Source organism: Microtus ochrogaster, chromosome 15 (assembly GCF_000317375.1).
Source record: "Microtus ochrogaster isolate Prairie Vole_2 chromosome 15, MicOch1.0, whole genome shotgun sequence".
Taxonomy (NCBI): Eukaryota; Metazoa; Chordata; class Mammalia; order Rodentia; family Cricetidae; genus Microtus; species Microtus ochrogaster.
In genome coordinates this window covers 41,189,787-41,200,203 of record NC_022017.1, presented here as the reverse complement: position 1 = coordinate 41,200,203, position 10,417 = coordinate 41,189,787, and the positions used below count along the sequence as shown (strand labels likewise).

General features: G+C 46.5%; 1 protein-coding gene across 1 annotated transcript; it reads right to left on the bottom strand.

Moving 5' to 3' along the window:
* Positions 1 to 5,772: 5,772 nt before the first annotated feature.
* A1bg (alpha-1-B glycoprotein) lies at positions 5,773 to 9,925 on the bottom strand. Its single transcript, XM_013348908.1, has 7 exons — positions 9,820 to 9,925; positions 9,411 to 9,716; positions 8,801 to 9,073; positions 8,239 to 8,535; positions 7,094 to 7,390; positions 6,062 to 6,352; positions 5,773 to 5,921 (listed from the first exon to the last, which is right to left on the bottom strand). The coding sequence occupies exons 1-7, from the start codon at positions 9,923 to 9,925 to the stop codon at positions 5,914 to 5,916; spliced, it is 1,578 nt and encodes a 525-aa protein (XP_013204362.1). The 3' UTR covers positions 5,773 to 5,913.
* Between the last annotated feature and the right edge of the window lie 492 nt (positions 9,926 to 10,417).

Here is a 10,417-nt window from a genome sequence, read left to right as displayed (position 1 = left end):
TAGTTTTCCTACCTAGATATGTTATGTCCTGCCATAGGGCAAAACTACTTCTTTATTAATCAAGGGTAAGAAAACATATTCACAGCATACAGATGAGAATCCCACATCAAAGAGCTACACCCCAAGGTAAGAGAGAATGGAATGAATGAATGAATGAATGAATGAATGAATGGAGGGCTACAGCACAAAGGAAGGGAGAATCAAATGAATGAATGAGGGGCTACACTACAAGGGAATGGGTTATAAGCACAGAACAGGAGCATCGCCAAACTTTACTAGGCATTCTCTCCCACTTCTGCTATAATCCCATCACCCATGTGTTCCTTTCCAGCGTCCTGCCAAATTACCATTCACATCAACTGGCTAATTCAGTCTGAAAAGGGAATGGAAAATCCCCACGTCATCTGATGCACTTTACTTTGATGGATGAGGCTGGAGTTGCAGGGAGAGTTAGGCAGCAAAATCTGGCTCTTTCAAACTAATTACTGCATATCTGATTCATTTCCCACCTTAATTTTGTTTATTTTGTTTTTATTCAAAATATAACATGGCTTCTTGAGTTGGGAGATTAATGGATTTTTTTTTTCTCTTTTAGCAAACAGATCATTTGTGGGCTCAGGTTATAAATAGGCAGTTAGAATATGTGACACATTGTTTTCCCTGCTCATAACGGAGGTCTCCTGGGATTAACTGGGTTACATTAATTTTCCAGTTAGAGACAATTAATGTCTAATTATTCACTGGTTGTTTTGCTTGGGCCCTTTTGTTTTTAGGAAAATGCAATGATTTCATTTCGTGCTGTTTTCCTGGAAAACTGTTTATCAATAAAGTGGAACTGTCAACATCATCAAGCGGTTGTGTGACTGATTGCACTTTTGATTGCTTTTGTGATTTATGTGTTTAACAAATACGCGTTTATTGTCTGCGAACACGATATAAGATATTGGAACATTCAGTTTCTTAGGCGCAGCCAGGCTCTGGATCTGAGGGTAAGAGGAGAATGGAGGAAGAAATGGACTCCCCAAGTTGATTGCTCTGGGTTTAGAGCATTTTATTTTGTTTATTATTTATCACTGATCCAACATTTCTGCTGTAGTTGATCGCACTAGGATGTGACACAAAGGGAATAGCAGTTCCCTTCTCTCCCTTCATCAAGAAGATGGAGACATAGAGCTCATCAGTCATATTCCTGGGGGTAAGGACACAGAAATAAGTCTTTTATGGCTTCTGCACTTTGCAGAGACCACATACAGACTCCTTATGGGCAACACCACAATGCCTCCTGTATAGGCTCCTGATGAGATGTTTACTGTTTACAAAGGGAATCTAGGACATGGATGTCATAGGAAGATTGTTGCCATACAGTGCCACTATGGTTGGGGACCTCTGCAGAGGACATTTTCCATTAAAGAGACAGAGGTCAATTCTATTCTTTAGAGAAATGTGTGACACGTGACTGGCAGTCTATGTTAGGAGCATGGCTGTGCCTTCTCAAAAGACGTGCCTCTTCCCATCAGGATTTGTGACAGGGTTACACTCTTCCAAAGTTTATGTCAGAATGTTTTCTGTATATCAGAGAGGAGGTTGTGAAACCCTCTTGACAGTGTCATGCCTACCTCCATAGTAGGAGCCGGAACTTTTGAGATTACTTTTTGAATAGAGCATTCTAGAGTCAGGTTGCCCTGAAGCTAGTCTAGTTACCAGGTCACCTGTACATAAAGAAGCCTGATAATGTCCCACATCTCTCTGGGATACATTCCATGGTTTGGCATCTGAAGTTTCAATCTAGACCAATTGAAATACCACCACACGAGAGAGATCTTAGAAGAAGATACACACTCTGTCACTATCCTGAAGGGCAAATGAAGTCTCTTACTTCCTTAATCTTTATTCATCCCTGGGGCCCTCCTTGTATATTATATGCATGTCTACATTTGTGTGCGTTGCTACTAGGATATTTGTAATGGCACATGTCACTGTCAACTTGAAGTTCCCAGTTCCTCAGGGAACCATGGTTATGTTTTACATGTGCTTTGCTTTTCTTGACTGTACACCCCCGTGTGAACTTGAGCAACAGTTGTGTGACTTTTCCAGGGAAGATACACAGAAATATCCACTTCCTTCAGATTGGACATCAGACCTCAGGAACGTCTCCATCCAAATCTAGTTCCTAAACCAATGAGTATATGGGGTTATTTTTATGGGTGAGGGATGCTTATAGGTACATGAGCGACGTAACGAGAACTGTGTCTTTGGAAAACTCCATGCTGGTACTGGTGACAACTCACCAAAGGTGCACTTTCACTAGAGTTCCAACTCCACCCCCATCGTCTCTAACTCTAGCACTGGGCATGCTCAGGGAGCAGGAGAATCGTGGGTGGACTCTCTGGTGAGAGAGTCTGATGGGTCCTGCCCTCTGTCCTACAACAGAATATTAATAGGCCTGGACACATGATTTTTTTTTGAGATTATCTTACTTGTCATCACACTGGCTTTTATTTTAAGCCAGCAGTAGCCATGCCGTGCCTAGAGGATGATGCTTTACTCATGGTTTACGGACCATCTCACTGGTGTTGCTGCCTCTCACTAGCTTTCTAAACCGGCAGTTCTCAACCCGTGGGTTGTGGGCACCAAAAAACCACTTATATCTGGATGTTCCTAGGATGTGAGACACCACTCGTTACCAAAGTTACAGTTAGGAAGTAGCAACAAAAATAAATGTTTGGCAGGCAATTCCTAAGGTCTAACAGTTCAACATGGTTCTTCCGTGTGCAGCTCTGAGTATTTATTTGCCTTTATTCTGTAACTTGGTTCGTCCCTTCTAATGGTTCATGGGTAACAATCCCCTGCTACGTAGGCAAGGAAATGGTGTGTTTTATTAGCATCCCAAGATTTTAGTTGGCAAAACACACCAAGCAGAGGACTGGAGTTGAGCAGCTAACTGCAAGTCACATCATGGCACAAGGGCTTGATCCTAAGTTCCAGGGAAAGAGATAAAACCAATTGCAACCATCATAAGGCATAATTAATCCCAGGACTTCCTGGTGCTGTCCCTTGTGACACATTGTTAGAATGAAAATGACAAAGTGGATTTTTTGTATTGTTATTTCCTTGGGTAATTGTACTCACTTAAAGTAAATAAAACTTGATAAAGGGCTGAATACCCACCAGGGCTTAATGGCTTCTTTTTGCACTGGGTGACTTGGCTCTAGGAAACAGTGATACAGCTTTTCTTTTCATCAGACATTGTGGAGACCGTGCTTCTTCACATCCTGAATTCAGAAACAGAGCTCTTCTCTGACACACCCAGTCATTCATTTTCCAGGATGTGGAACAGAATTAATTAGCTTGAGAGAACACTGGGACTCTGCTAAGTATTATTAATGATACAATTAACTGTTCTTTCCCTCAGGGGATAGGTGGATCCCTGCTCCCTTGGTTATTCCTAAGGATGGACTCTATTCCTCCTATTTTGTCTCTAACAAGCACAGCTCCATGCCCTGAGGATCTATCTGAAGCCACTCCCTGGCAGGGTTCTTACCAGGATCTCCCCTGTTCTATGGAGAAAGGTCTCAGACTCTTGCCTGATCTGTGGCCGAGGAAATGAATGGACCCAGACATACCTCCTTAGGACAGAGGGAAATCTTTGCAAGACAAAGAAGAAGTTCATGAGAACCTAGCTCATGTGGTATGCCATGTTTATTACTTAATTTGACCTTTATTACAGCCCCATAATATGTGGATCAAGTTGTCATCGTTACATAGAAGAGAAGTGAAGACCCTCATTATGTTTTCAAGGAACACTCCCCTATTGACCAAACAGTTCAGAAGTGATCTCCAGTTTGTTCCACTTTCAAATCATCAATGCTCATCTCCTCTCGCACACATGGTCCCCTGAACACCATGGCACCCCTGCTTTAAGGTAAAGTTCATCCCATCAGGGTGTTTCCCAATCCCACACTAACCGGCTTCCAGCAGAAACCTCTATGCTTAGGGTGTGGCCCAGTGTAGAGCAGCCCATACCTGTTCTGCTCTGTTCCTTTTGCTTCTTATGTCTTCACAGTAGGACTGAGCACAGTGACATATATCTGCATTCCTAGTGGTTTGGATGCTGAGGCAGGAGGATTAGGAAGATCAGGAGTCCAAAGCTAGCTTGGGCTGTATAGTGAGATCTGTCTCAAGACAAAAACAAAAAGGTCAGCCCTCTGGATCCTTTGTGCCTGGATTCCCAGGGTAAGTTAAAGCCAGGCTGAGATAATGAGTTAGAAACTGCCTTAGGCTGCTATGGATAGGAAACAGCCCTGCTGCTTGTTAACTCAGCATTTGGGGACACTCACTCAGTGTTTGCTCATCTCTAAACTGGGAATAATGATATTAGGTGAAACGGTTGCTATCTCCTAGAATTCCTGTCTTCTCCTTCACATTTCAGGCTATGTCAGGGGCCAACAACCCCAGAGAGCCTGTGTGACCTATTATGATATTCTCAAGGAGTTTAAGATGGAGGTCTATGCGCAGCACTGTGAGCTCACTAGAATTCTTGCACTGCATCTCTGGCTATGAGTGCATCTTACTGCACATAAATAAACTATTGATTTATTATTATATGTGTATATGTGAGCACGGGTGTGTACATGGTTGTGTCCAGACAGATCAGAAGATGTCTGTGGGGAGTTTATTCTCTCAACCTCTCATGTCAAGACAGAATGTCTCTTCCTTTAGATGACTCTGTCCTCCAAGCCTGGAGGTGTTCTATTCTCCTGTCTCCCCTCCATCTCACTGTAGGAATCCTGGTATTACAGATGCCTGCCACCAACTACACCCTTCTTAGTTATTCGTTTCATTATGGATTCTGGGTGTTGACTGAGGTGGTCTTGCTTGTGGGTTAAGAGCTTTTACCCGCTAAACCATTTGTCCAGCCTTAGACTGAATTTTGTTTAAGAACAGGGACCTTGTGTTGTTCATTTTTGCTGTCTCCATGAACCAAACTGACTTCTGGATTATGCTGCTGAACTTCCAATTAGAACTTGTTGGAGAAAAACAAATAATGGACGGATCCTTCAGCTTTGAAGCATGAGCCAGTGTTTTAGTATGCATATGAGAGGTTAAGGAGAAGGAAGGGCCTTCTCAACAAAGGACTGAAGAAGCAGGGGTCACGGGGAGGCATGGAGTGTCTCTGAGTTATCCTGGGGACAAGCAGTAAGGGACTGCTGGTATACAAGGCAGGGGGCAGGGTAGTTTTGAGCTGAGGGCCACTTCTGCTTCAGGGATCAACCCTTCAGGCTTTAGTCTCCGGCTCCACTGAGGCTTGAAGGGAACAAAAGATTGGCTCAGCTCTGAGGATGTTTTGTTGTTTTGGTTTGTTCTAGCTGAGTCACTTCAGATAATACATTGATTTGGACACACTCCGATGACACCCATCAGTGCTTATTCGTAAAAAAAGAAAAACACAGGCAGAACTCTTTAATGTGGCATTTTCTAACCAACTGCTAGAGTGGGGGCAGACCCTTCCAAGCTAAGACAGGCATGGCCAGCACTCCAGGCTGCACGCACACACTTGGTAGAAGGAGGGAGAAATGCCTGGGAGCTAAGAGGTAGCCAGAAAGAAGGGCAGGTGAAAGGGATCTTGAGAAATGGAGTAACGGCACCAGGCCTTCACCCTTCTGTCCTTGGGATCCAACTCTCAGCTTACCCTCTTTAAGGACGCAAGGTCTCAGGTCTCAAAGAGCAGCCTGCTCCCCACCTGAAGCCACCCTGGACACACAAGTAGATGACACACTTTAAACAAACTCTTGTTTGACTTTTATTAAGTCCACGGAGATTGAAGGAGAGGCATCTTACATTGGGAAGAACAGGAGTTCTTCCTGTCTTCAACCCTTTCCAAGCGTACCATTGTTTCCTGTGTCTGCAGCCAAGTCAGATACCTAGACAAAAAAAGTGGATGCGTTGACTCTTCAAATTGCCATAGGACCTTTTGCACACTGTACTTAATTAAGCAATTAACCAGTGTACAGCCCTTGCAATATCAAGAGGCAAAACCTTACCACAGTCCTGGAAGCCTTACCTTCTACTATAACCTCCACGGGGTTGCTGGTTCCTGACTCAAAGGTGAAGGGTGACAAGGCTGTATAGCGGCAGCTGTAGTTGCCTGTGTGTTGGGGACCCACAAAGGGCAGCTTCAGTTCTGCTGAGGTACTTGTCATAGCTTGATTCATCCAGAAGGGTGTGCGGAAGCCCTCACGTACCAGCTCCATGTTGACCCTGGGCACGTGGCCGTGGCAGCGAAAGTGGGCTTCATGGCCCAGAGGTACAACTCCCGTCCACAGAGCTTCAAGCTTCGGCCGGGGTGGTGGCCCTGTCAGGGAGGATGGCAAGGAGGTTATAACAACTTCTGCCAGGCCTTATGGCAGATCTGCTCCTTTGCACTGTCTGCTCTGAGCCAGGCACCTCCCTCTCCTGCCTTGCGTCATAAGCGCTGGTGCTGGAAAATCTACATCTCATCTAGGTGTCGGGACCCTCAAATCACAATGTCTATGAGATCCACCAGGCCCTTGGTCTGTCCCATGACTTTCTCAGATGCCCAAAGTGTTGTAGTGGCAAAGAGATCTTTCACAAAAGTGCTTGTAGCAGAAGCACGGTTCAAAGGTCTGAGTGGGGCTGATGCCTTTGTGTAGTCTTTTGTGAGTGAACTCTGACCTACTGAGCCCTTAGTGAGGAAACTGAGGGGTCGATAATGCCCGGGCCTCTCCTGTGTAAATGGGCAGATTATCTCAAGGCAATCAGTGATGTGAATGGACTTCCATGCATGCACTCCAGGGAATCTGAAGCACGGGAAAGTGGGTCTGAACAAGAAAAGTTAGGATCCTAACATCGTTGAACATGGTTCTATGAGCTGCCTTCCACCTCAGAGAACAGAGAACAAACCAGGGTTTTACACCTCACCTGGGGAAGGCCACCTCAAAATTCTCAAAGTCTAATACCTCATTAATGCATAACCCAGGAAGGATGACTGTTGACAGGATTACAACCCAGGAACTCTGGTCCCTAAGTTAGGACCACATTGAACCCTACACCCTTCCGGCCATGCTCAGCTCACCTTTCACGTGGAGCTCCAGGAGTTCACTGGGTGCGGACCCTGAGAAGGGGGCTTCCTGTTCCATGTAGGTACAACTGTAGTTGCCAGAGTCTATTGTTGAGATATTGTGCAGCTCAAAGACAGCTTCGGTACCAGACGGTTTCAGCATCTGGAGCAGAGGCTCCTCGGAGTCACCCTGGCGTTGGAGGCCAAAGCGGAGGCCAGCCTTGGGTGCAGTACATCGAAGATACACGGTCGAGCCAGGTTCAAGGTTCTGACTTGATGGCTCCGCAGTGAGCGTGGGTGCGGGCAGTGTCTCTGTAGAGGATCAGACACGTTGGCCCAGTCTGAAAGCACAACAAGCACCATCCAGCCTATGCTAACCTATGCTAACTCAGCCTTCACCCAAACAACAGTGCTTGATACTGTACCACCCTCTCAATAGCTCAGCCTTGTCAATCTCTGGGCACACAGCGAGCCCACCTCATCCCTGCTAGGATACCCTGACATGTAGTGGTCCACTAAACTCTGTGCCAGACTTCTCTGGTGATCCAGTTCTTTGCTGGGGCTCCAGGTTGCTGTATTAATTGTCCTATTTAAAGCTTGGGCAATGGCAGCTGAGTAGGTAATATGTTAAGATTTGGAGGTTCTGCTTTGGGGGTCCCCATCCTGCTTGCTTCTGATCACCACCTTTGACTTTCCAGCCCACTCTTGTCTGCAGTCCCGCTGTGAAGCTCTATAGTGATATTTTATATATGGTTTATAAATAAAGTTTGCCTGAAGGTCAGAGGGTAAAACTAAGCCACCAGAGGCCAGGCAGTGGTGTCTCACACCTTTAATCCCAGCATTTGGCAGACTCTGTGAGTTCAAGGCCACCCTAAACTATACAAGATCAATTCAGCAACAGATCCAGGTGGTGATGGCTCACACCTTTAATCCCAGTACTAGGGAGTCACATGCCTTTAATCCCAGCACTAGAGAGGAATGTAAGGTGGAATAAAACAGGAACTCATTCTCTTTCAGTCTGAAGATTTCTTAAAGATAAGGCTCTCTAGTGGCTTGGTTGTTTTGCTTTTCTGATCTTCAGGTTGAACCTCAATATCTGTCTCTGTTTTGTTTTGTTTCGTTTTTGTTTTGTTTTCTTTAATTCAGGCTACAAGACCCACCGTCAGTCCACATGAGCTCTATGGGTTCACTGTCTTCAGACCAAGTGTCCAACTTTCTGTGTAGAAGGTAGCGGCAGGTAAAAGGGCCTTGGTCTTCCAGCTCGGTCAAGTTCAGGAAGTAGAGTCTGAGGTCTCGGAGAGGGCTCACCCCAGGAATGTTTAGCACCTTCTCACCCCGCCTGAGTTGGAATTCAGCTGCATTCCGAGGAGCTTTGCAGGCCAGGGTCTCATGTGTGCTCCGACGCTGGACCGCTGGGTAATTTCCCATAAAGTACAGAATGGGCGGAGGTGGTGTGGCTGTAAAGCAGGGAAGATCACTGAGAAGAAGTAAGGACACCCTGGTTTGGAGGGTCCCCGAACCTCTGTCTTCTAGTGACAGCTCAGGGGCGAGGTGGTGTGGCTGTAAGGCAGGGAAGATCACTGAGAAGAAGTAAGGACACCCTGGTTTGGAGGGTCCCAGAACCTCTGTCTTCTAGTGACAGCTCAGGGGCAGCCAGCTTCTCTCTGGACACCACACACTCAGTCTTATGCTGGCTTTTCATTGTTGGGGTTCAACACTCACCATACTCTTTGATGGTCATAGAAGCACTGGGCTCAGAGGGAATGCCCTCTGCGTGAGTTCGGTAACTGCAGCTGTAGTTGCCAGGTTTGCGGACTACAAACCAGGCCTTTTCCATGTCTTGGGCTGTAGTCACCTTCAGGAAGCTATCATCTCCTTCCAACCTCAGCAGGAAAGTGACGCCCCGCATTGCAGCTTGACACAGCAGGTATGTGCCCAGGAAAGGGGTGATCCAGGGCACTGGCTGAGCAGAAAGCCAGGGTCGGGGCAAGGGCTCTGCGGAGGGGGAGGGCAGGGATGGTGAGTGCTTCAGTCTCACTCCCGAGAAAGTCAGAGTATGGAGTCCAGACTCAAAAAATAGAAGGGGGGCAGAAGCAGCAGGAGGTGTGGGTGTGGGATTTAGAGAAAGAGACAGGGAGCCAAACATTCCTCTGTGTCAGGCTGGTCCCCAGCACTCTATGCGAGTCATTGTTCACAAGCCTCTGGGGACAGCATAAACATTCCCACTTGGCAGATGAGCAAACTGAGGCTAAGAGCTAGCAGGTGAAACAGATTGGAGCTTTTCCATTTACTTCCCTCCGCTGCCTGCTGACCCCATTACGGCCCCGCTTACCTGTCCCTGTCACCTCGACAGGATTGCTTAGCATTGTCCACCTGTTCAGCTCGGTCAGTTTACTAGTGGGGGGCTCCAGGCCATATCGGCAGCGGTAGAGGCCCCTGTTGCTGCTTGTAATTGCCCCCAGCTGGAACCGGTGTGACCTGACGTATTTATCAAGGTGGACTTTATCGAGACGCCAACCATTCATAATCAGCTGGAAGTCCTTGGTAGGGAATTCAGCCTGGCACGTGAGTGTCAGATTGGCCCAGGGTTGCAGCAGGGACTGAGGGTCTGCCCACAGGGTAGCTTCGCTGGAAGTATCTGGAGTAAAAAAGAGCCATGGTTAACTTACTGCTGTTAGGAAAGGGGTTTCCAAGTAACCATAGCCCCCCCCCCCCTTCCCAGGCCCTATCGCTGAACTTACAGACGAACACAGCAGTGGCTGGTCCCAGAGTGAAACCTGTAGGAACAGAGTCTGTGAGTTTCTGTCTATACCACACCTGCCCCGGAGGTTCCAGGCCCCAGGACATCTTACCCCAGAACAGCAGAACAGCTGCCAGTAGAGACATGGCTGGGCCCTCAGTCCAGCTGGAGTGTCTGCAGGGAGCACCTGCAGCGGTGAATTAATCTGTGAGGCCGACCTTGCACTTTGTTTGCCCTTCCTGGAAAGTAGGGGCAGAGATTCAGCTGCTTGGCATGGGGACAAGGAGGATTCAGCAATAATGGTAATCAATAATAATGCGCAAGTACCGAGCCAAACTGATAACAACAGTAAAATCTTCTCTTCTTCAGATTAAAAAAAAAAACCAACCTCCCCCCAGTATTTTAGACTCAATAAAAATGATCATATATATATTTTAATGTAAGAAAGTGTTTTATTCTAGGCCTGCCTGGGCTACACAGTGAGCCAGATCCTATTTTAAAAAGAGCAAGAAATAAAACAAAACCCAAGAATACATAAACCCATTTTGTTATCCAGAAATTGTCCTTGATTGTTTAAACTATTGTGTGCAAGTTTGGGG